This window comes from Crocodylus siamensis, chromosome 3 (genome assembly GCF_052110815.1).
Source record: "Crocodylus siamensis isolate JL-2025a chromosome 3, ASM5211081v1, whole genome shotgun sequence".
Classification (NCBI taxonomy): Eukaryota; Metazoa; Chordata; order Crocodylia; family Crocodylidae; genus Crocodylus; species Crocodylus siamensis.
Genome location: NC_143397.1, coordinates 115904183 through 115930772, shown reverse-complemented (window position 1 = coordinate 115930772; position 26590 = coordinate 115904183). Strand labels below are relative to the sequence as shown.

The following is a 26590-nucleotide window of genomic DNA, read 5'->3' as shown; positions in this document are numbered from 1 at the left end:
GGTGCAGTGCCGGCACCTGCCGTCTTCCTACAGCCTGGGGCTGGGAGACAGCCAAGGCTGGGATGGGGAGGCAGCAGTTGTTTGCCGCCTCCCCGCTGCAGCTGGCCCAGGTTCATGGTGGCTGCTAACACCCATGGAGTCTGTCTGGGCTGCTCCCAGCAGCCGGCTGGGAGGATGGAAGCCCTGCTGCAAGCAGCCTGGGCTCCTCGGCTATCAGCAGCTACCCAGAACCTGGGCCGACTGCAGCTGGGAGGCTACAAACAGCTGCTGCCTCCCAGCCCCAGATCTAGCCTTGGGCTCAAGGGAGGCAGCAGATACAGGCGATGCTCCCCGCTGTGCTGTCTTTGCCACCGCTTTTGCAGAGCAGCATGTGAAACCTGGCACGGCAGGCACAGCGGTGGGTGCAGAAAGTTGCCTGTTGGTCGGAGGTCCCCGTTGCCCTGGACGCGCTTACCCTGCAGGTGGGGGCAGCAGCGAGGAGATCAACCCTGTGTTCTGCCCATGCTGCTCCCGTGCACATAGGGGAAGTGTGACCTGGGCAGTGCAGAGCTTGCAGCAATAGGCAGCTTCCCTGTGCAGTTCCTCTGTGCGCTGCCTCTCTGGGTCGCACACACTGCACTCGGGAGGGCCCAGGGGAGGGCAGCTGGGCTGAGAGTGCAGCGTGTGTGAGGACAGCGCAGTGGGGAGCATCGCTGGTATCTGCTGCCTCCCTGGAGGCTGGGGCAGGGTCTGGAAGGCAGCTAGTGCCAGGGCTGGGGCGGGGAGGCAGCAGCTGTTTGCAGCCTGCTGACTGCAGCTGGTCCAGGGTCTGGGTAGCTGCTGATAGCCACGGAGCCTGGGCTGGGGGACAAGGGGCAGCAGGCCTGAGGGGCAGGGGCAGCAGGGGTATGAGTGGGACTGGGGGGGCAGGGGCTTTGGGTTGGGAGCAAGGGGCACAAGCAGGGCATCCTGTCATGTGGCCCCTGACCTCATTTTGTTTTTCTGGCATGCTGGCACTCCGGCACCTTCCAATGTGGGTTTTTTGGCACTTCAGCCAAAAAACGTTGCCTACCCCTGGTATAGCATTTCTGCCCTCAAGTCCTCCTGGAGCTCCTTCATTGTCAAGGATATCAAAGGCCCCTTAATGTTGAATCCTGGCCACTTTTTTCCCCTGAGCAGTTCTGCTGAAGTCAGTAGGGACTTCTTCAAGTTAGCAAAACAAGCGAGAGTTCAGTGGAAGCTGAAGAATTTAGGCAACTGATTCAGTGTTAATGGAGTCTGAGCTCTTTGGGGCAGATTTCCATAGTTATTTTAGGCATCTAATTCCTGTTGAGATGCCTAAACTCCCACTGATTTTAAGATAGGAGTCAGCACCTTTTGGGATTTCCCTTAAACTCTGTTGAAAATCCCAATCTGCACAAGGGTCCTGCAGCTAATGATTATTCAATTGTACATTTTTATTACTATCTATGTTACAAGAGCATCTTCAGGATCCATCCAAAATGTTGGCTCAGTTCTACTGGGCACTGTACATGGATATAGTGGGATCAAGTTCCTACCTTGAAGAGCCTATCGTCTAAGTGGAGAAGCATTATCATTCTTATTTTGCAGACATGTTTGATAGATTGGTATTGTTTGCAATATTCCAGAGTTAAATGTGTTTATGCTACAGTAATATTTTGTGGTTCAGTTTCCCTGACTAGCTTGTACATGGGATAGGAAGAAGTTAACCATGTTTTGGGGCACACTTATGGGAGCCTGCCTGTGTACTTTATCAGTGGGGAATAGGACATCAAGAGAATGATAGACAATTTGCATAATACCACTGAATTCAGGCATTAGCACCTGGAGACTCTGTGCTGTTTCCGGTGCCAATTAAGGACTTCAAAGCCTTAGTGGAAGAGACAGTCTTGGAAAAAAGGACTCCTGAGACCAGGCAGAGAAGAAGAAAGGCAAAATGAGAGAAGCCTGAGAGGCTTGGGAGAAAACAGCAGGGGCTGTTACAAAACAAAGATTACTAAGGAGTTAGCCTGGGCTTCAGGTCCCAAGGACTCTGCGTGCTTTAAAGTCTAGTAGAGGCATAGCTGTGTCATCCACTTTGTGCACACACTTGAATGCCAAAATAGTATGTGTCAGCATTCCACATCCATTTCCATCATGTCACTCTTTCCACCTATTTTCCCATTCGCTTATGTTCCATATGCAAGGTATACCAGTTCCTTTTTTATTGTTGAATTGTTCCTTGGGAGGTATGTGTGTGCACATCTCCCACAAACAACATCATTTCAGTTTCTCTACACTCAGTTCCTAGAAAAAAAAAAGGCTTACAAGCAGCTTCCAATTAGGCAATGCTGAATATCATCTACTGTTGAGAAACTGAAAAAAGTGCACATGGTGTTAGAGGCAAATGAAGCATATTATATGAACCAAACAATCCACTCATTCTGGTGAGAGAAAGCCATGCTATTCTTAACACAATGGCTGTAACATAAGGCACTAAAAAAATATGAGAGAGTAGGAGAGGTAGATGTAAAGGTACCCCTTTTTGGTTAATTAAGAACTTCAAGGACTGTGAGGTTTGCCACACTCCTTTGTTAATGCAATGGAAATGGAAGTCTTTACATGTCTTTAATGTGCACTAGCTTTTAAAGGTTCCTATGTAAGAAAGAGAACATAACCTGAATTCACAAAGCAAATGAAACTACAAAAAAGTGCCAAGGTTGATAAAAATGTTATAGGTTTTATTTCTGGGAATGTGCCCATTCTATAAATGCAAATTTACTAGAGATCTTCCCTGTCGATTGTATAATGCACAATAAGAATACAGATAATTTTAATGAACCTCTCCCCCTTAGCAAATGCCAAGTTAGCTTAAAAAAGGTCACATTCTAAAAAGATTGCTTATCTGTCTGTGACATTCACCTCCAACAATGAGCAGAACACCAGCAGTAACATCGCTTCTAATGTCAGGATATGTGTCTCTGGGCTCTGCAGCATCACTAAGAGCTGTATAGGGGCATAGAGCCATATGTAATACATGGGGGCAGCGGGGGTAGCAGGTAGATGGGGTGCTAATCACAAGGGGTTAATACTATCTGATGGTCATGAAGCACTTCCATTCTGAGAGATGATGAGAATTGACCCATTCTTTCTCTAAATTAAGAAAGTAATGGTGCTTTAACACTACAACGGGTCTAAAAGCTTGTATTTAAAGTATAATATAACTGAACACACAGCTATAGGTGCTAAATCTTCCACATTCAGAGTGTGTCACAGGACCTCTGTGGTTAAAATGGTTCCTGACAATGAGTGGCTGTTTTCATATAGGTTAGTGGTGTGTTAGAAGGAGGGTGAGTGAGAAGAGAGCCTTGCAGTTTTTTTCTCAAAGTGGCACCTCTTTTTCCATTGCTTCACCCCGGAGACCTGCCAGCAAGTTGTTTGCTGCTAAGGCAGCCATGGCATTGCGTGTACTGATCGTGGCACTGGCAATATGGGGCAGGACAACTGAAACAGAAAAAAAAACCAAAGCCCAGAGGTTACTTCTTTGATACTGAGTTATGCTGTAGGAATTTGAGGGCCTGAGCTATCTGGATGCCTCCAAATGTTACCCTATCACCTCTATTCATCACCTGGTCTTCATACAGCAGGGGTCCTCTGAAAGCCTTTGCACAATCCTGCAATCTGATCCTCAGCCAGAGCCTCTTAAAAAAGCAACAGATTCCCATGGATTTTGGATACTCTTGTTGTATAGCTCACCTATGGGCCTGCACCTTGCTTAGGACTCTGTGAGGAAGGGATGCTGCTGAGTTAGCATACTTAAGGGCAGGAGGCTTAGACTGTGTGTTGGAGCTGTGGAAATGGGTTCTTCACAGAGGCCTTTTGGACTCCCAGTTGCTTGACTGCTGGAGGTTGCAAAAGCTGAGGATGGCAAGGGTACCGTTAAGCCACAGTGGGGCTAAGAAGAGACCTACCAGCTGCCTTTTGACTTGGGGATGTCTGCATGCAAGTCACACCTGTCTCCGATCTGCCTGCCTGCTCTGTTCGTGTGAGCTGGCAGGGGATTGAAATTTACAAGAATCCTGCAGGGTTTTAAAAGGATTTCCAAAGTTAAGATGATGTTTTAGTCAAATCCTGCTGGATTCTTAAAAATGTCAATCCCCTGCTGGCTTGCAAGAGCAGAACACGCAAACAGCAGGGGCAGATGGCACTACACACACACAAAACATCCCTCTGCTGAGTGTTGCACACACATGTGGCCCTAGATCAGCCTTGCTCTGGGGCTTAGAAGGAGAGGAAGAGGGAGGAGGTGATGCATGTGCATGCTTATTATTAGTGCTAGTGTCAGATGACACCTTGGGGAAATTAATTCCCCCACCTGCTTACTGAAATGCCCTTCCACTTGATGTTCTCTCCTCAGATGGGGAGAGAGCAAGGTGTCTTCCATGGTCCAACTAGAATGTGATGTTGCTTCTGGCACTGCCAGGGAGGCTGCCACCATTTACAGCTAACCAGATGTAGACATCTGGCTGCTGGCCACTGTGCTCATTCCATATTGGCCACCAATCTGCCAGCCTGTGGTAATAACGGCCTGTCTGGGCTGATTTGTAGCAATCAGCTACAAACACGGTTCTGGTTGAAACAGCACCTGTCAACACATTTTAGACATAACCTCCTGTTTAGTGTAAATACAGTTCAGCCCCCTTTAAAGACAGGTCAGTGATGATCTGTTTATGCTAACTGTCAAACATGCCCTCTTTCCCTTGCCTATACAGGTTCCTGGGCTCTGGGCTGCATAGCTGTCCAGATGCCAAACCCCTAAATTCTATACACAAACCACCACATTTTGCAGTTGAATTAGTAGTTAAATGTTTCATGCTCTGATTTACCCCTGAAGGTCTCTCAGTTCTGTTGGCTGAAAAGAAAAAATACAGAATATAGCACCCTAACACTGGCCAGATAATTAATACATACTTTACCATAGACTATCTATGGGCCAGAGGCTAGCTCTTGCAGTTCAGCTCAGATGAGGTTCAGACCCTACAGCAATACTGATGCCCTCACCCTGTATAACAACAAACTTAATGTACATAGAAAAAGAATGGAGAAAATGCTGAGATACTTCACACATACACGAGGCAGTAGAAGCCATTTGTATGACATTGGACATTTCAGAATTAATATGCAATCAGGTCATTTGAGCTTGTTTTAATGCCTGCACACCAAAGGGCAGAGTTAAAGGGGTGCATTTAACCTTACAACCTTAACATTTTATGAACTGAATTGATTATAGATTTTTAGGCAAGCACAGCCCTGCTGGGCACTGAAATTTATTTCCAAGATTGCTCCTATTCCCTGGCTTAGAAAAGCTGCTAGTTATTCAGGACACATTAAATGGTTCATGGCTTCAGGTGATATATATTGGTATAGCTCTACTGACTCCAGGGGTGGCATACAGATTGATACCTGCTGAGGGTCTGATCTACTGTTTTTTTAGTCTAGTTTGCACTGGGGCAAATCTCAACGGTATTTCTTCATTGGAAACAGGGACACCTGCCAAAAGAGGATTTTTAAGACTACAAATATGACTGGAGAAGCAAATGCACTGAGACAAACCCATGCCTGGTGATGACTAGAGCTAGAGGAAAACTTCCTCTATAGGAAATTGCAGTATTTTGGAGTTCCTTTCATTTTGAATTGAAATGAAAATTCAAAAGTTCAAAATGTACCACAGAACAAAAAGCCCAGAAAAAATACTGACTTGGAAACACTGAAATGTTCCAGTCCAAAAACATCAAACTGTTTTGATAATGCCAAAGCGTTACAAATAGAGCACACAATAGTGAATATTAAATTAATAGAAATGTAAGATAAATTATATTTGAATATAAATGTAAAAATGAACCGTTTCAGCATTACCAAAATGAAATGAGAAAGGCAATATGATTCATTTGGCTTTTCTCCCATCAGAAATTCTCTCAAAATAAACACATTCCCTGAAAGTGTTTAATTTCAACAGAAAGGCTTTTTCCAGTGGATATTATTTCACTGCACATTCTCCAAGCAGCTTTTGTAAAAACTGTGTGTTGTAGAAACAAGGCCAAAGCTTGTAATTCCCAAACCACCTTTTCAGCTGCTGCTCTTCAGAAGACAGGAGCTGCTTTCAACACACACTCACCACAGTTTTTAAGTTTAAAAAGAGGATGATCTATAGGCAGAGGCTCAGGCTCTGTGACATCCAGACCAGCAGCTGCAATCTGACCATTGACCAATGCCTGGTACAGGTCATCCTGGTTCACTACGCCACCCCTGTTGGGAACAGAAGAACAAAGTATCAATCAGTTCCTGGGCATCTTCTGTGTGTTGCTGCTCTAGCAGCTAAGAGCCTTAGTTATCTGGTGAAGGTTTTAACAACAGGATTGGATAGACTTGAAGGCAGCTTTATAATAAACTCTGAGGCCGAGGGCTTACAGTACTGTTCTCTGGCATGAATCATACTGTATTATGTGTGGGATCAGCTTATCTAATGAGACTGAATCCTATTGATGGGATTTTCCTTTATCGTGATGCATCTCTTCCCTTGCCATCAGCATGTTGTCAGATTACACCAGCGTAAGCCTTTTATTTTTAATAATTGCGTTAAAGTTGATTTGATATTATTGAGCTGGGATGTCATTAGAGCCAGGAGTATAAATCTTATCTCCCTCTCTGATCATGTAAGGATTTGTGTCAGGAGTGTATGTTCTCCAGTGTGACATCTCTGTGTTTATCTTGCTGAGTACTGGCTGGAAAACATTTATTTTCTCTCCCAGCCTCTCTCACCTGCTGGTGTTGACAAATATGGCAGTATCTTTCATTTGGGAGAAAAGACTTTTGCTGCAGATACCCTGGGTTTCAGGAGTTAAAGCACAACACACAACAATGAAGTCCGAAAGCCTTGCCAGCTCATCCATGGTCACTGTGAAGAACAAAACAGAGAACCTCCAGAGATTTCAAACAAAACCACATATAATGTTGGACAAAGCCTCAGATTTTTCTTGGCACTGAGCTGACCCGAATCCACAAATATTAGACAATTTGTTCCCTAATGCTGGCTCATTTAAACTTCTTGTATGCGCATGTAAACAATTTCCCCAAATAAAGCTATGTAGTTTGGCATAATGCAGCTTTTCTCAGCTCTTTCATTCCACAGGCTCTTCTACAGGAAGCATGTGCTGCTTGCATTAAGCATATGCGCCTTTTGCTTATAATTTCATGTGCAGTCACTGCCTGGGGGTGGGAGCTCAAAATAAGAAAAAGAAATCTGCAGCTCTGACTCCAACCCCAAGTCTGGGACAGAGCCAGAGCCGGAGCCGGAGCCAGAGCCGGAGCTGGAGCTGGAGCTGGAGCTGCAGTAGTTGCCTACCCCCTGCCTGGTACTCAAATCCAAGATGAGGGTCTTGGATTTGCCCCCATGTTGAATGGGAGAAAACTCTCATCTCAGAGGATGTGGATGCAGGTGGACAGCCCCAGGTGCCTGGGTCTAGCAGAGCTGCTGGGAAATGGAATCCGGGTGCTGCACTGCCTCAGCCCCGCTGCGCGTGTGGCAGGATCTGCTGCATGCGGCATGGCCCATGCTGCTCCCAGCACCTAGGCTGGGTGGGACTGAGGGACCTGCTGCGTGATAGACAAAATCCCTTGGCGGGCCGGACCTGGCCTGTGGGCTGTATTTTGTCCATCCCTGGCTTAGAGCTTTCATTGGGATGGGCTGCTCTAGCCTGTACTTTCCACTGCCTGAGCGTGTTCTGGGCCACAGCACCTTTCCACCTTACCAAAGTCTGCTGGGATGCTGGTTGCCACTTCAGGCCTGGCACTCATGTCAGTGTAGAGGAATCTCTTGACTCCAAATGGCTTTAAACGTGTTGCAACAGCAACCCCTGTAAAGCAGAATTTATAACCCTGAGTTCCTTCTCTTCTGTGCTCATCTGCACTTCTGATCCGCTCTTCCGCAGAAGGGCAGGTCTATTGGGAATGGGAAGCTCAGAGATTTCACTGGATGAGTTTTCTTCAAATGATCAGTCAGTAAAGGAGGGGCTGTTGTGCCTGATGGGAGAAATAGGTATCCAGCCTCCTGAGCCTATTGGCATCTCCGAGGCCACTTGGGTCTCAGGACAGCCCCCGTGGCCTAGTATTCAGGGCAAGTTGCCACATACCTACCCCTCAGCCTATGCTCTGAGCAGGTTTGCTAGGTGGGAGGGAGGGGGGGAATGGGGGGAGTCATTATCCATCAGAGTGATAGAGCCGATTCATTGAACCAGTTTTGACAAGCTCTAATTCATGTTGCTATGTTTTGTCTTTTTTTTTTGTCAATTTGGTTTTTCACCAAAGTATCAAAATGCAAAAATTTTTGGCCGGTTGTATATGAAAGCTGTACAGAAATGTCTCTGGGGATATTGCAACTCACCTATTCTTCCCAGTCCGAGAATTCCCACAGTGCTGTCTGTCAGGCCATGTCCACACATCCAGAGCGGTTTCCAGGTCCCCCAGCCACCGCTTAAGAATGACATGTGAAGCTACTTCAGGTGCATGTTAGATGTTGTACAACACTAGCACTTTGGAAAGTGGAGACTGTTCCTGTTTAGCTCAGGTTAATCATTTTATAGCAGAGGTTCCCAACCACAGGGCCACAAAGGCTTGGCTGCCAGGTCGTAGCATAAACCCCTCACTCAGGCCCCTGTCTGTCCGCCTGGGCAAGCGGCTTCCATCGCTGGCAGTCACATGCAGGGTTAAAGCTGTGCATTCCCACTTGCTCCAGCCCAGGCCCCGGCCCCGACCCCGGCCCTGGACTCAGGCACTGCGCACCCCCTTGGCTGGGCAGTGCCTCTGGCCGCAGCTGCCAACTGTGCCCCACTCCCTCCCTCACTGAACAGGTTTGGCACAAGCAGCTGCTGCCACTGCCTCAATCACCCCAGAAGTGGTGAGCCCCACTGTGCCCCTCCACATGTTGCCTATGCCCTCTCTGCTCTCAGTTGCATTGCTTATACCCCTCCCCCTGCACAGACTTACCTGCAGGCAGCTGTGTCTCCACCATGCTGCCTAGCTGTATTGCCAGTTTTTCCACAGGAAATGGAAAATCCAGATCCCTGATTATATGTCATTGTTGATATCTCCTTTTATTTGTCTCCCTCGGAGGAAAGCTGACAGCCTTTCCTCAGTCTTCAGAACCCATTGTCCTAATTGTTGTTGTTCTCCAATCTGCACCACCCCCTTAATTCTGGTATAGGCTTCCTTACATGAACTGAGTGCAGAATTCAGGTAAGGCCTTAACCAGGACTAATTTTGGTACGATGGTATTTTACATTCTGTAATTGGTTCTCCTTCTCCATCTCTGGGGTGCTGTAGTAGCACCAGGTAGGTGGCCCCTTCAGGCAACAGCACATCCACTTTCAGCTACATCCATCCTAAGGACTATGGGAGTTTATACATGTGCTCCGGGACAGTGTGTGTGTGTGTGTGTGTGTGGGGGGGGTGCTTTAATTAGAGGGGCTCTGACAGTCTCTTTAATTAAAGTGCCTGGAGTGTCTCAACGTGTAAAAATGGTGGTGGGGTGCTTTAACTAAAGTTCATCAAATGAGCTTTAGTTAAAATGCCCCTGCCACCATTTTTTAGCATGGGCATGCTGATATATGAGATGCTGGAGTCTGCTGGAACGTGGTAATTATCACGCTCCAGCAGACTCAATCAAGCTTGCTCCAGTGTGCTGTAATTATAACGCACTGGAGCAGATTTGATGCTCATGTATAGGTGCCTTATAATAGCAGGTGAGTGGGAAGTAAAAGTCAGTGCAGTCTGACCAAGCAAGGGGTCAAGTTTCCAGTTGGAGAGCCCAGTGGTGAACGACTCTCAGCAGGGTGCCAGACAGTCTGCTGGGACAGGGATTTTGCTGGAGCAGAGCCTTGGAGGTCTGCAAAGCATGGCAGAGGGACCAAGAGGAGGTGGGACTGAGACAGCAGACTGACATGGTACAAGCTGGAGAACCAGCCATCAGCCCTCACATCCTGTTTGCAATCATGTCAAGGTCAATAGCCTGAGTGGGTATAGCTAATGAAACCCGGTTAGATGTGCAAGAAGTCCAAACTATTTCTCCTTTGATGTATTAATTTGAATTTAATCTGTGGCCTATTTGCCTGCCTTGGTTAGGTCCTTTTGAAGTTTACTCACTGTTCTCCACCAGACTGTCATAAGCAGGGATCTGAGTTTTCCATTCACCATGGAAAAACCTGGATTTTCTCTTCTTAAAGGGTTGAGGAGTGAGAGGCACCAGGGTGGATGGGGGCGCTGCAGTAGGGCTGGAGGAATGAGGGTCTGTTGGTGGGGAGTGAGGGGTAGCGGCACGCTCAAGAGACTGTGGGTTAGGAGTGAGGGGCATCTGCAGGGCTGGGGGGGCTGTCACTTGGGAGTGAGGGGCAATGGCATGGGCAGGGGCAGGGCACCGGCATATCCAGGCTGCTCAGCACCAGAGAAATAGTGAGGGTGCGGGGGTGGATGGGAAGGCAGCCTCAGCTGGACCCATGTCCTGGTGAATGAAGCGGGTAGGGGGAGCTCTGATTTTCTATCATAAAAAACCCAAAATCAAACACCAAAATATATAGGTATTTAGGATTTATTTTATTATAATGATTGAGGCACTGGTAGGCTTTCAAATTGTTTTAAAATTCTCTCTATATAAATAACACATTGTGTTCAACTGATACCTATATATATTATGGCATTTCATTTTAATTGTGGAAAAATGTGTGGTTTGGGTTTTTAAATCAGAGAATTTGGGATTTTTTCTTAAATCAGAGAATTTATGATTGCTAAACAGAGAAAACCAGGTTCCCTGCTCATAAGTCATTGTATATCATTTCCAGCGGTTGCCACTTTACTGCCTGTAGTCACCCTCCAGATCAAATAAATAAATCAAATGTTTGTTCTCAACAAAATCTGTTGTTATTGTTACACAACAATGAAAAGTATAAAATCCTTTTATTTTTGCTTTTCTGTCTCCTTGCCAGTTACTAATCCCAATCAGTGGTTTGCCTTTTAACCCAAGACTACTTCATTTTTTTAGGCCCCCTCTACACGTCACAGGCATTGCACAATTATCTGGTTATTACTTGGAGTCGAGCTATATATGCAAAGTAGGGACCACACAATGAAAAGCTTCAACCAGCTATAAAGTTAGACCTCAAAAATGTATACTGACTTTATAGCTGCTTGCTATTGAGCTTTAGTTTAAGTGTGTAACAGGCTCTCTCCTGCTGCTGGGAGCCATGCTGGCTGATGGGGCTCCCAGGCACAGGGGTGTACCATGACCAGTGAAAAACCCCCAAACCCTAGGAGTCATGACAGATGTGATTCCCAAGGTCTGGGGGCTTCACGCACCCCCAGGTGGGGAGATCACCTCAGCATGGATCCTCCAGCCCTGGGGGTGCGTGGGGAGTCCTCATGGCTGGGAGCCCCTCAACTGGAGTGTGTGGGACTCGCAGCTGTGGGGGCTTGTGTCTTGCCACTGCAGGGGGAACCCGGGATGCAAAGGCTGCTTCTGCACCAGCAATAAGGTATGATGGGATCTAATGCACAATTCCACAGTCACGTTGTAGCAAGCTGCCCACAGGCCACATGCCTCTGGGGCTGTTGCGCAGCCACAGGCAGTAAGCAAGTGATTGCAAGCTTGTTCTGCAAGACTGAACCAGTTGATGACAATAACTGGCTGGCTCCACAGGAACTGAGCGGATACGGGAGAGGTAAGCAGAGGAGACAAGAGCTTGTGGGGCTGGAGGTGGAGGCCTGAGCCAGGCATTCTGCCTGCATCCATGAGAGCATGTGCGGAGGAACTGATCAGAGAGACTGTTTGGACAAGAGGCTGGAAGTGCTGGAGTGACACTGACCGAGAGGGAGAGAGCAGGCAAGCGGTGGCATAACCCCATCTGAAAACTCTCTTGGCGTCTGGCAAAAGACCCCCTGGGTATGTGTGTTTGTTTCACTAATGATCCATTTGTGTTAACTCCCGCTGGGAGGGAGTTCGCCCCTTCTCATACATGTGGTGTGCCAGGAAGTGCGACTGTGTCGGATCACACATTAGATCCCATCGTGCCTTCATCTACGTGTGTAGAGAGGGCCTAAATTAGTCACTTCTTGTGAAGGACTTCAGCAAAGGCTTTTTGAAAGGTCAAATGCACTATTTTGATTTATCCTTTCACTTCTTTATTGACACACTCAGGTTTTTCATAAGTCTATGACACTGGATTTCTTTTTGGCAGAGATGGGGCAAGGAGCTGGCTTTTGCTTTCCTTTACTTCTCGTTCATCTTGTGTTTTTTCTTAGACTGTGTGTCTTGTTCAGTGCAAGGGAGGGGAACTCTCATCTCCTGCCCGTTGACACGATAACATCTTCCTCAAGCACTTCTTCAAATCTACATTTTTTTTTCTTACTCGTTTATTCAACAGCACATTAATCTCTCACTGTCTACCAGTGGACTCACCCTAAACAGTTTTTGCTGGCTAGAATAGAGAAAGGTTTAAAAAAAATTACGTCTTAGCTTTCTCCGCAGCCTCTAACAGTCGACGAGATGTTGCCAGAAGAAGTGCGACTGTGAGTTCAGCAACTGCTTCTGTCAAGACATCCGGAGTGTATCCTAATCTGATTCCTCTGTATCAAGACAAAAATATTCAGATGCATCATTAGCAGGGTTTCCACAATGCACGAGTGACTGAACTAAAGCTATCCCTGGACCATCTCCACCTGAAAACTATCCTATTCCACCTATTATGGACATAAATAGACTTAAGCATGAGTAGAATATAGTCTCAAAGCTTATCTTCTCCTTGGCTGCCCTGGTAGGGCTGTCAAAAAGGGTGGTTATGGCAGTGAATGAAGTCAGGGACAGATCCAGAGGCAGGTGCAGTAGCATGGTCACACACCCATTTCAGACCGCACTGTGGAAGCAGCAGACAGGAACTTTTAAATCCAGGATCAGGTAAGAATTCCCTCTCCTGCTCTTCCCCTCCATGCTCAGTGGCACATCCCTTCCCATATTAATCCTTTTTGCCACCTGCCATTGCCCTGTCCCTCATGGTGCTCCCTGCCAGCCCAAGAGCAGAGTTGGGGAGGGTGAACTCACCTGCTGGTGCTGCTACTGCTGCTGTTGTCCCTGCCTGAGCCTGGCTTCCTGCACAGCCCAGCTGGGGTACAGCATTCCCCTCTCCTCCCAACCCTGAGTCAGCTGGGGATAGTTGCAGTAGCTGGGCGGGTAAGCGGGGTGGGAATGGAAGTGGAGCTGCAGCTGAGCACAGAGGAAAAGGAAGGGGTGCCAAGAGCTGCAGGGGTGGGATTCTTACCTGATTCAGGGACTTAAAAAAGACCAAAAACAAACTCTGGCCGCTCCTTCTGCAATGTGGCCTGTCCATCACAGTGAGGTGAGGGAGCTGCATGTGGGAGTGTAGCCACCCCTGCAGTGTGGGTCACTGCTCCTATGCCTCCTTTTATGAAGTCCTGGATTTGCCCATGGAAGAAGCTAGTGCTGGCTAAAGCTTCTCAGATCTCTGCTATATCCTTTTTCTTCCCCAGGGGCACACAATGCTTCTCACAATGCAGAGAGAACAGGGCTACACCTATGCTGTAAACTCACCTTCCCCAGTAGCCAGCTGTGACCTCCAACACATGGTAGTGCTATGTGCCAGCTGGTCTCTAGCTATATAGCCCCATCTGCACAGAGCTAGAAATGGGCTAGTGTGGGTGTGGGCTAACTGGCACAGTCACTCAGCATGGCTAATTAGCCTACCCAAAGTTGTATGAGCCTGGCAGCAGTAAGTTTATTGTGCAGACCTTGCCTCGAGCTCCATTACAGCAGCTGGGAGCTCCATTGCCTGGCAAGAGACACAGCTTTTACAGTATCCCCATTCTTCAGCCCTTAAGGAGAAAGGGGAAGGGTTTCCTGCATTTGTAGACCTTGTGGTTAAAGGCAGCAGCTTTCCTTACCTCTTCTTCAGTTCCTGCAGAGAAATGTGGTCATATCCCACGGACATAGTGCTAACCACTTTCAGACTGGGCCCTGTCATTTGCAGAGAAAACAAGCTGTCATAACTCACATACTGAAGGCCTCACCTAAACAGGGGCTGCTTTATGCTGATGGGGATCAGGACTGATAGGCGATGGCACATACCTAGCTACTTTCAATTGCTCTTTCTGGAAATGTCCAGTACTGAACTGTCACTAATCCCATACCCTCTGTCTGCTCGATGCTCTGCAGATGGATACTTTCTCCCCTTCCCTTCTTGTCACATGTGCAGGGTGAACATCAGTGTGTGAATCCCATTTCCCTCAGTGACTTCAGAATCCATTATAATCTTCCGGATATTTGCTAACCCTTGCACTTCATGGGTGATAATGACCTATTTAGCAAGCCTTTTGTCCATATTCTATTTGACTTTGCTGTGTGGGCTTCTGTCTCAGAGGCCTAAAGAAGGGTATTAAAAAAGTGGCAGCAGGCTAGCATACCGACCTATGACTGTGAGATATGGGGGCTAGGGAAGTGGAGGACATCTTACTTTCTGCTGGTTCTTCCAGCCCAGCAGTACTAAAGTACCTCCAAAATATCCACTTTCATACCAGCTGCATCCAAGACTTCAGCATCTATCTTCTCTGTCAGGAGACAGTACAAGCCCTGGATCCCAGCAACCTTCTTGAGAAGTTCTGAGCGTGGCACCGGGTCTTCTGAATCCCATTGCTCAATGTGGCATCTGCAAGAGGTACGATAGTGGAGTGGATCAAGGTCAGCATTGTGAGGTGGTGGGGGGTAAGCAATAAGAGCCAACTCATTTCTTTAGGCAGCAAAGTCTGCTTTGTTCAGGGTCAGAGTAAAATGAAAAAAAAACCAGTTTGAATGTGAAATTGCAGGATGAGAAATCATCCACAAATTGGACTGTGTAAAGTACAGTTTAAGCAGGGTTATAGATTCTTATCTCATTACCTGGATTAGCTTTTTTCACCTCCTTTGTTCCTACCGGTTTACTGCTCACTTGCTTTTTTTACCTAGCACTGCCCCACCTCCCTCCTATCTTGCTCTCTCCCATGCTTTGTCTTTTGTATTCTAATTTCTCTTTCTTTATACTTTGCTTTCTGTACATCCTTTTACAGAATCTAATGAAGAGCCTATTTTATTCAGTTAGTCTATAAGGGTGCGTACACTGCCTTCTGACTGACTTCAGACTAACATGGCTGACTACCTCCCACAGTGTCAGACTAGCTATTGTGTGGGAAGAATCAGGGCTAATCTCCTAATACCACCCCCTTAAGCAAGGAGGTGGCCGGGCAGGGGGTTGGCACAGACCTGGCTACTCCTCTTTATGTGACTGCTAGAGCAGCTCCCTGGGGACATGGGGTGGAAGAAATGGGGTGTAAGCAGCTCCATGAAATGGGGTAACCCCCCTCGTCCCCTGATTCAGGGGGGTTCACAGGGGAGGAAATAATTGGGCATGTCTACACTGCCTCCACAGGGAGCCTGAGAGCACTGTTGAGAAACAGTCAGTCCTGCCCAGAATGCACCAAAGCAGCATAGCCAAAGAGCACAGCCCTAAGCACACGCCCAAAGACCTGTTCAGGCTCTTTCTCAGGCATCCCTGGCAGCATATACTTGGGGCTGGGCCAAACTAGTGGACTACCTGATTTCTGGGCTTCATCGTGAGTGGGAGTGAGCAATAGGTGTGCTTTGCAGTGTTGCTCCTTGCCTCACCCCATGGCAGCATGAATATACTCTTGAGCCCTAGTTTTTCCTTCAGGCAGCTCTTGGGACAGGGCCATTGGGCTGCAAAGTTAGGATGTAGCCCTTAGAGAATATAAAGCACTGTGAATGCTCAGTAGCTATTCATTGTATGGTATTTGCGAGTCACTTCTATTCCTCTGTTGAGCGGCAGATCCAGGGCAGGTGTATTGGTGCAGTCACGCCCCCTTTAATTCCTGGTCCACCCAAAGTTTAAAAGCAACTTCCTGGCACAGCAGCAGCATTTCTAGTTAAGCAGCAGTGAGGGACTTGGTTGACTTCATGGCTTATAATAAGCTGCCTGATTCCTTCTAAACTCTTCCTTCCATAGGTGCTAAGGAACCTTTTAAGGAAGTTTTAATGTTCCTGTAATTAAGCTATTCTTTCTTCAGCAGTTCTGTTATTTTCTAGTTGCTCTTGGTAATGTAACTAATTCCTATTTCACCCCCCTGCAGACTGTTTTTAATGCCAGTGTGAAGAAATGTTGACTAATGCCGGAGGGATCAAGAACAAGGGAGTGACAGAAGCGGTGAAGAAAGAACACCACTTCCGCAGCAGGTGTCTCTTTAAGATAGTATGGCTGAGAGGAGGGCGCGGCAGCGTGTTTACCCAGTCTCCAGGGATAAAAAAAAGAGGATGGAAAGAAGCCTGCAGGGGTGAAAAAGACACCTGAAGACCAATCCTATGAGCAATAAGTAGCTTGACTGAGCCACATTGAGCCGGGAGTGGATGGAGAAGAAGTTTCATCTCCAGGAAGAGGCTCGGAGTGGTGTGGGAATGTCAGCTGAGGCAGCAGTGAGATAAAAGAGGGCAGTTACCTTCCAGGATATACACAAAAGAGTGTTTATTGTTTTCTTGTTTGTGTTGGGACATTTTGTAAAGTTGATCAGAGTTTTAGAGAACTTCATGATTGAGAGAGACTGAGTGATGGTTACTCCATCACCATGAAGAAGCAGAACTACCTGGAGAAATCTGGTAAGATAAGATCTCTCCTGGAGACAGTGTGTCCTGTACAAAGAAAAGAAAAGGAATGAATAATTTTTATTATTTATTTTAACTGTTAAGTTTCAGTTAATTTATACTGTATATTATGTAACAGTGGAGTGAGCCAACTGAAGATTTACAAAGTCAAAAGTTAAGATACACCCAAAAAGCATACAATAACCACAGTGTGTTTAACTGTGAGTTGGTTAAATGTAAAAAGAAAATAAAGAAAAGTGATTAACCCAAAGCAAACTGTGCTTCCATAATTGTCTTTAATCTCAGGTGTTGTTAAGAAGAGATTCGATAGAGACTGTGAACCAGTAAATCCATATGTAGATTGTTGTTGCATGGCTGCGGTAGAAAATAAATAACACCTCCTGACTAATAACATCAAGAATAATCAAGATATGGCAGGAGAGAGTCAGAATATATCGCAAAGGTTCAAACTTTGGCAATCACAAAAAAAAGAGCTAAAAAGCAAACATAAGCAGAATCTCCACAGCTGGCTAGAAACATTAACTCAGATGTGGAAAGTTTAACTCGGGTGAACATTAACTCAGGTGTAGAAATAACTTTCAGTGAAGCATTGGATGCACTGTCAAGATGCTCAAGGAGGGTAGATTTTGTTTTATGAATCGGAATGGTGTACATTTAATTCTAATGACTACAGGACTAAAGAAACAATAACTTCTGAGTATTTTTGCCTAGTTTATTGTGGTTTTAATACATAATATAGCAAACTATATATAGCAAATAAATGCACATTCCAATAAAGTAATATCTATTTTTGCTTCAATCTTAAACTGAATAACATAACTGTAAGTCCTTAGCATATTAGTAAAGCTTCTAGTTTCTTTTTACCTGAAGAAAAACATGTTATGTTATATACAGTGATGCACAACACCATTTGCACCCCACTTTTCAAAACTCTAGATCTGCCTGTCTTGATTCATAAAGGATCACAATATTCTGTGGTGTTTAACACCGAAAAATGCAAGGTTCTCCACCTTGGGAGGAAAAACCTGCAGCTTCCTTATAGGCTCGGCAGTGCTACGTTGGTTAGCACTACAGAAGAAAAAGACTTGGGGGTCATCATTGACCACAAGATGAACATGAGCCTCCAATGCGATGCTGCGGCTAGTAAAGCGACCAAAATGCTGGCGTGCATCCATAGATGCTTCTCGAGCAAATCCCGGGACGTCATTCTCCCCTTGTACTCGGCCTTGGTGAGGCCGCAGCTGGAGTACTGCGTCCAGTTTTGGGCTCCACAATTCAAAAAGGATGTGGAGAAGCTTGAGAGAGTCCAGAGGAGAGCCACGCGCATGATCAGAGGTCAGGAAAACAGATCTTACGATGACAGGCTGAGAGCCACAGGAGTCTTTAGCCTGGAAAAGCGCAGGCTCAGGGGTGATCTGATGGCCACCTATAAGTTTATCAGGGGTGACCACCAGGATCTGGGGGAACATCTGTTCACCAGAGCGCCCCAAGGGATGACGAGCTCGAACGGTCACAAACTCCTGCAAGACCGTTTCAGGCTGGACATAAGGATGAATTTCTTTACTGTCCGAGCCCCCAAGGTCTGGAACAGTCTGCCATTGGAGGTGGTTCAAGCACCTACATTGAACACCTTCAAGAGTAAATTGGATGCTTATCTTGCTGGGATCCTATGACCCCAGCTGACTTCCTGCCCTTTGGGCAGGGGGCTGGACTCGATGATCTCCTGAGGTCCCTTCCAGCCCTAATGTCTATGAAATCTATGAAATCTAATGTCTATGAAATTTTCATACACAAATTCAAACATAAACATATGGATTTATTTTAGGTCTGAACCACAAATGAGGCAACTTTTGAAGAGTTGGCATGACCACTACACTGTCTGCTGTCAAATCTTGAATGGATCTCAACCAGTGTGCTTCCTAATGTTCATCTGTAAGCAATCCCACAGTCATTCTGGGTCGGCTATTTTCAGATACACGGGTGTGAATACAGAATAAATCCACTGATTGTCTTTCCAGATTACTCAGTGAGCACGTCTACACATGCATTTGATCCAAGATCAGTTTACTTGCAAGTTAACACTCCCAGGCAGGCAGCTACACATACAGAGACTTGGCAGCAGATTTGCTGCTCTTAGCAGCAAACTGGTGCCACTTCCTGCAGCCCTGCAATGGGCCCCTGCCCCCACTGAAGGGATCTCCAGGCTCCAGCTGCAGCTGCCAGCAGCTGGCAGCCCTCTAGCCACTTTTCTGGCCAGCAGCAGCATTACAGTGCAAGACAGCATGCTGCAACTCTTTCTTCACCATCTCTGCCTCCATACGCTATGGCTGCTCCATAGCAGCCAGCACCCTGGGCTCCTGCTGGCCACTGTGCTGGCCCACCACAGCCATCTGGGTCCTCCCAGCTCCCCCCAGGCACATTGACTGCCTACCTGGCCACAGTGCACCATCCCAGGGATGCTGCTGTGGTGCACCTGCTGCCTGTATCCTGTCTGGCTGAAGAAGAGAAGTGGCTGGAGGCATTCAGGATGAGTTAGGCCACCTTCCAGGACCTACTGGAGCAGCTTCAGCCATATCTGGAGTGACAGGATACTGCCATGTGGCTGCCCATCCCTTTAGACACCTGGTTGGCCCTCACCCTGCTCACACTGGCCATGCCTGCCAGCCTCTGCTATGTGGGTCACCTTTTTGGGGTGGGCAAGGCCACTGCCAGAGAGGCCATCCTGGAGGTGTGCAGTGCTCTCCAGGACAAGCTTGGGCACATGGTGCTCTTTGTGCATGACCCCCTGGTAGTGGTGGTAGGGTTCTGTGCCCTGGGATTCCCCCAGTGCATTGAGGCCCTGGACAGGACTCACATCCCCATCACCTACTACAGGTGGAGGGGCTTTCAATCCATGGTGCTGCAGACTGTTGAAATGATGGCTATTTCCTTTCCCTGCAGGGCCAAGGAAGAAGCACCCCGGGAGGTGTCCTCCATTGCAGAGTGGCAGATGGTCACCTCTAGAACCAGGGCTGCTCGCACCAAAGCAGTACCAGTTCCTGCAGTTTGGCTGGAGAACAGGTACGAGGCCCTGACGACACTTGAGGAGAAGGAAGGAGAGGAGGCAACCGAAGAGGAGGCAACTCCACACTCTCCATGCTTCGAACAGGCCGAAGGAGCTAAGCAGCCCCAGAGGAGGAAATGTCGAGTGATTGTCATAGGTGACTCCATCCTGAGAGGTATGGAGGGCCCCATTTGTCACCAGGACCCCTCAACACACAAAGTCTACTGCCTGCCCAGTGCAAAGATTCAGGACATGACACGGATGATCCAGGCCATGATCCAGCCCACCAATTACTACCCTATGGTCCTAATCTCTATGGGTACTAATGATGTGGCCAGGAGAAGCCCTGATCACCTGATGGCAGACTACCACGCTCTGTGGGGACATGCTGAGGGAGATAGATGCACAGGTGATATTCTCTTCTGTCCTACCAGTGAGCGACATGGAAGACGACATGAGACCTGCATCACAGAGACCAACTGGTGGCTTCAGGAATGGTGTCTTGAGGCAGGCTTCAACTTCCTAGACAACGACCCGTACATCGTGATGACAGACATGCTCAGGTGGGATGGACTTCACCTTTTCCCCAAAGGTAAGCATGTGTTCTCTTCTAGGTTGGCGGATCTCCTCCAGTTGGCTTTAACTAGGCTTGTTGGGGGAAGGGGAAGATGAGGGTGGAGGAAGTCTTGGACCACTAAACCAAGCGGCACCCACAAGTACAGCCCAGCCTAGACCAACGAGCAGAACAAATACCCAGGTAAGCAACAAGGCCCAAGGCAATACTGAGATTAGGGGGTCAGTGCACATCTTCAGGAGGCCTCAAATGCCTCTCCACAAACACTCGTAGTATGGGGAACAACCTATGGAGTTCCTATGGAGGAACTTACCCTCCTGCTAGCTGACATCAACCCAGACATAGTGGGGCTCACAGAAATGTGGTGGGACCCAACACACAACTGGGCGGTGAATATCACGGACTATAGGCTGTACAGGAGGGACAGGATAGGAAGGAAAGGTGGGGGCGTGGCACTCTACATCAAGGAGGAATACACATCCTCTTCAAGTAGCACAAGGTCAGAGGAGGGGCAGACTGGTTAGAAGTGCTCTGGGTTAGAATACAAGGCAGTCAAGGGGAAAGGGACTTAATGGTAGGGGTCTACTACAGACCACCCAACCAAGACGAAAAGCTAGACTGGGAATTTTTAAGTCAGCTCACGGAGGTAGTTAGGTCAAAAGACGTGGTCATCATGGGGGACCTGAACTTCCCAGACATCTGCTGGGACGAGCAGTCAGCCAGGTCTGACCGCTCACGTAGGTTCCTAGCCGAAATGCAGGACCTCAGTCTAACCCAGGAGGTACACCGCCCCACCAGGGGAGATGCCCTGTTGGACCTGGTGCTGGCCACAGGCGATGACCTAGTGAGGGGGCTGTGGGTGCTCGACCACTAGGGTGACAGCAATCATTGCCTGCTGGAATTCACCATCCAGCGCAAGGTGGCAAAGGCCTACACCAAGGCAGCAACCCTAGATTTCAGGAGGGCAGATTTCAATGAGGTAGGGAGAATAGTCAGGGAGGCACTGAGGTCCCAGAGGGGAGGGGAGCCAGGTGTCCAAGAACAGTGGTCGCTCCTTAAGGAGAAAATCCTCCAAGCCCAAAGGGAGGTAATCCCAACATGGATCAAAGGGGGCAGGAGGGCACAAAAGCCCCCATGGCTCACCAAAAGCATCTGGGAGTGTCTCCTAACTAAAAGGCAGGCGTACACCCAATGGAAGGGAGGGGCCATCACCAGGGAGAACTGTACTGTGGTTGCTTGGGGCTGCAAGGGGGTGGTCAGGAAAGCCAAGGTGGAGATGGAACTGGGACTAGCTTCCTGGATCAAGGACAACAAGAAGTCCTTTTTTAAATACATAGAGGGCAAAAAGAAGGTACCGGGTAACGTGCCCCTGCAAGACACGCTAGGAAATCTGGTCATCACACCAGACGACAAAGCTAACCTATTTAACAATTTCTTTGCCTCCATTTTCCTGAGCAGGGACTGGATCAGCCCCAGCCCCACCAGGACCCCCGCAGGTTCCCATCAGGGTTCCCCACAGGGCCTCCACATGGCTGTCCCTGTGCTGTCTGGCCTGGGAAGATGCCTGCAGTGCTCAGCCCAGGCCAAGGGTCAGTGAGGATCTAGTCAGGGCACTCCTGGAGGGACTTAACATATTTAAATCAGCTGGTCCTGACGATCTCCACCCCAGGGTGCTGAGGGAATTAGCTGAGGTTATTGAGGGACCCCTGGCACAGCTTTACGAGCACTTGTACGTGGTTCCCACCTTCAAAAAAGGGAGGAAGGAGGACCCAGGAAACTATAGGCCAGTTAGTCTTACCTTGATCCTGGGTAAGCTTTTTGAGGGAATTATCACGGCTCATGTCCATGAGGGGCCTGCGGGTGAGGTTATGCTTAGGGACAACCAACACGAGTTCATTAGAGGCAGATCTTGTCAGACCAACCTGGTGGCCTTCTATGACCAGGTCACAAAATCCTTAGACGCAGGGTTAGCAGTGGACATAGTCTTTCTGGACTTTAGGAAGGCCTTTGACACTGTCTCTCACCCCGTTCTCATTAAGAAACTGGGGGGCTGTGGTGTTGACACCTACACAGTCAAATGGGTTGCTAACTGGCTGGTGGCTGTACCCAGAGAGTGGTGGTGGACGGGTCATTTTCAACCTGGAGGGATGTGGGCAGTGGGGTCCCCCAGGACTCGGTCCTCAGACCTGCACCGTTCAAGATCTTCTTCAGTGACTTGGAAGAGGGGGTAAAAAGTACGTTGTTCAAATTTCCTGATGACATTAAGATGTGGGGGGAAGTGGGCACGCTAGATGGGAGGAATAGGTTGCAATCAGATCTAGACATTACAGGGGCGGGCGGATGAGAACAGGATGGGTTTCAACACTGACAAGTGCAAGGTGATGCACCTGGGGAGGAAAAACCAACAGCAAACCTATAGGCTGGGGAACTCCCTTCTCGTCAGTGCAGAGGCAGAAAAGGATCTTGGGATCACTATTGACGCCAAGATGAACATGGGCCGACAGTGTGCGGATGCAGTCAGAAAGGCCAACCTTATCTTTCCACAGATGCATCTCGAGCAGATCCAAGGAGGTGATCCTCCCCCTCTATGCGAGACTGGTCAGGCTGCAGCTGGAGTACTGCATCCAGTTCTGGGCACCGCACTTCAAGAGGGGTGTGGACAACATGGAGAGGGTCCAGAGGAGGGCCACTTGCATGATCGGGGGGCAGCAGGGCAGGCCCTACCAGGAGAGGCTATGGGACCTGAACCTGTTCAGCCTCCACAAGAGAAGGCTGAGGGGGGATCTAGTGGCCATTTACAAACTAGTCAGAGGGGACCAGCAGGCATTGGGGGGTTCCTGTTCCCCCAAGCACTACCAGGAGTGACTAGAAATAATGGTCACGAGCTGGCAGAGGGTAGATTCAGAGTAGACATCAGGAGGTGCTGCTTCATGGTCAGGGTGGCTAGGATCTGGAACCAACTTCCAAGCAAAGTGGTGCTGGCTCCTACCCTGGGGGTCTTTAAGAGGAGGCTGGATGAACACCTTGCTGGGGTCGTTTGACCCCAGTACTTTTTCCTGCCGTGACAGGGGGTTAGACTTGATGATCTGCTCAGATCCTTTCCGACGTTACCAACTATGAAACTACCATGGTGCTTTCATGCACATGAGTGCTGGGTGGGTGGGCAAGGGGCCGTTTCCCCCCCACCCCTGCACTCAACACCAGCTTGTAACCCACCCCCGCTTCCAGCCTGGGCCCCATGCCAGCTCCGGACTCGCCCGTGGAGCTGTGTGTGGTGGCAGCAGCTGCGGTCCCCACCCCTGCTGCTTTTTGCGCTGGGCAGTGTTTGCCACCACCCCCTCTGGGCTGCTCAGCGCGCGAACTCCGGGCAGGCAGCAGCATCAAACACTGCATGACGCGGCAAGTGGAGCAGCCGCAGCTACTGCTGCCATGTGCAGCCCCAACGGGCAAGCCCGGAGCTGGTGCGGGGCCCAGGCTGGCAGTGGGGGCAGGTTACAAGCTGGTACTGAGTGCAGGGGGTGAGGGGAAGTGGCCCCTCGCTCACCCCATGGCTGGTGCCGCACACTACAACTGCTTGCAGCCCACTTGGGGCTGCCTGTGCCTGCTCAGGACAGCCTCATGTGGGCTGCAAGTGCCTACAGCAGGGAGTGCTGGCCACAGGATGGGGGAGGGGCTGCTTGTTCCCGTGCTCAGCTTTTCCCTGGGCTCCTTCCCTGCTGGCAAGCATGGGTTCGGGGCTGCCCCCCACGTGTACTGTGGGGCTGGGGGGGCACTGGGAGCCAGCAGGAGCATGGGGCCTGCACCAGTATGTCCCGGGACCAGTGCCGGTGCGGCCTAGAGCAGGGTGGCAGGGGTACAGGATCCTGGCTGTCAGGGGCTCTATGCAGCCGGGTGAGTCCCCCCCCACTGGTGCAGCTCAACCCAACTCCACAGACCCCTGCCAGCTTGCACCCTGCTCTGGCCCCACTGGTGCTGGCCCTGGGACATTGGTCCCAAGACTTTGGGACACTGGTTTCAAGATGGTGACCAGGGGGCGGGGCACATGTCAAGGGGCAGGGCACATGTCAAGGGGTGGGGCTACGCATGCAGCCCTCAAGAGCTTGCCAAAACTGGGCAAACGGCTCTCTGCCCAAAATAATTACCTGCCCCTGGCCTAGGTACTGGCAGGCCTGGCTGCAGCCTGCAACACCCTGTAGCACACTGCAGTACCCTGAAGGCCTGGATGGTGCAGGGCTGGCAGCAAGGTAGCACTGTGGTACCAGGCAGTGGTGCCAGGGGTGCAGGCATGCTGGCAAAGTTAGGCTAAGACCTGCCCAGGTGGACACAGGGGCCTGGAGTGCCCTCATGCTCCCTGCATGTGTGCCCTGGGCTCAAAATGCCTGCAGCCTTTTAAAGGGCCTGAGGCAGGGGCTGGCATAGAGGCAGCCCAGCTCTGGAGCAGGAGAGGCTCCTAGCCCAGAGCCCTGGGGCTAGCTTCAGGCTGGCCCCCTAGTGGCAGGGCTGACTGGGAGCAAATTTGCTCCTGGTTGACATCTACATGGACATTACTGTGCAGTAACTAATTGTGAGTAAATTTGCTACCTTCATTTTGCAGATAGCAAATTTACTCTCAAGTAGTGTCATTTATTGTGTAGCAAGCATGTGCATATGTAGATGTGCATGCTTACTGCACAGTAAATTACACTACTGTGCAGTTAAGCATCTCATGTAGACATGCCTAGTACCATTAAAGGTAGAGTTGTCCTCTTTAGGCTGAAAAAAAGGATTCATTCAAGTGGAAAGGGTGTGAGGACAGCCATGTCTCTTGCAGATCTAACACTTCCAGCACCTGTTTATCTGGAGCTACCTGTCCTTGCCTTATCCAGGTGCTGTGGAAGATCTCACATTAATGTATACACCAGTTATAGTAATGTCTTGACCAGATAATTTCAAAATACTTTACAGAAGTGAGTTGGAGCTATGCCCCGGAAAATGCTAAAGCAGGGGTGGACAATTTTATTTCATCTGGAGGACCACTTAACAAGTTTTGGGGAGTTATCGAGGGCCACAAGGGTAGCCCCAACCCTTGATGGGTGCCCTGCACCCTGGTCGCCATTTTGGGTCTGAAAGTCCCACCCCTGACCTTTGCCATCAGAAGTCCCTCCATTTGCCCCTGGATGTACTCCTTTTGGGAGAGGGGAGGGGGGAGGGGCACTTACCATTTTGGAACCAGAAAAAAAATCATATACTAAAACTTAGACATCTATGACATACTTTAATTTTATTTCCAAAAATATTTTTGTCCTGATTTATGTGTAATTGCATAGTGTATATAGAGGTGATTACATAATAGCTCAAAATAAAGTCTTACACTTCTTTATTGTGTATGTAGGGTGTGGCTGGGGAGTGGGTGTGTATGTGTGTGTTGGGGTGTGGGTGTGAATGCACCTGGGTGTGGAGTTTGCTGGGGTGTGTGGAGGGCTATCGGTGAGGGTGTGGGTGTGTGTGTAAGGTTTATGGGGGGTGTGGATGTGTGCGCAGGAGGGTGTATGGGGCGTGTGGGGACTGTGGAGGGGGGTGTGGGTGTGTATAAGGTTTTTGGGGGATGTGTGTGAGGATGGTGTGTGTGTGTGTGGCAGGGTGTAGGGTGTAGGGTGTGTGTGTGGTTTGTGGGGTTGTATGTGGGTGGGTATGGGGTTTAAATCATAAAAATTGTAGAAAATGAGGGTTGGAAGGGACCTCAGGAGGTCATCTAGTTCAACCCCCTGCTCAAAGCGGGACCATCCCCAACTAGATCATCTCAACCAAAGCTTTGTCTAGCTGAGTCTTGAAAACCTCCAAGGATGGAGATTCTACCACCTCTCTGTTCCAGGGTTTTACTACCCTCCTCGTGAGAAAATTCTTTCTAATATCAATGCAGCCCAGTATGCTATTAGCCTTCTTGGCAACAAAGGCATGCTGCTGGCTCATATTCAGCTTATTGTCCATTGTAACCCCCAGGTCCTTTTCTGCAGAGTTGCTGCCCACCCAGTCAGCCCCCAGCCTATACCAGTGCAGGACTTTGCATGTGTCCTTGTTGAACTTCACGATATTCCTTTTGGACCAATCCTCCAATTTGTCCAGGTTACTCTGAATCCTAGCCTACCCTCCAGCATATCTACTACTCCTCACAGCTTGGTGTTATCTGCAAACTTGCTGAGCGTGCACTCTATCCCATCTTCCAGGTTGCTGATGAAGACATTGGACAAAACCAGCC

At 48.8% G+C, this 26590-nt stretch overlaps 1 protein-coding gene across 1 annotated transcript in view; it reads right to left on the bottom strand.

Annotated features, from left to right (window-relative positions):
* Positions 1-2699: 2699 nt before the first annotated feature.
* The window catches only part of LOC149868709 (glyoxylate reductase/hydroxypyruvate reductase-like), a 37690-nt gene continuing 13799 nt past the window's right edge, over positions 2700-26590 (bottom strand). The window contains exons 2-9 of the mRNA XM_090039059.1: positions 14608-14738; positions 13978-14050; positions 12532-12648; positions 8420-8508; positions 7788-7892; positions 6799-6934; positions 6155-6285; positions 2700-3483 (exon numbers count right to left, since the gene is read on the bottom strand). Coding sequence (XP_089895185.1) covers positions 3362-3483; positions 6155-6285; positions 6799-6934; positions 7788-7892; positions 8420-8508; positions 12532-12648; positions 13978-14050; positions 14608-14738 — 904 coding nt within the window. The 3' untranslated portion in view covers positions 2700-3361. The remainder of the gene's footprint in view (positions 3484-6154; positions 6286-6798; positions 6935-7787; positions 7893-8419; positions 8509-12531; positions 12649-13977; positions 14051-14607; positions 14739-26590) is intronic.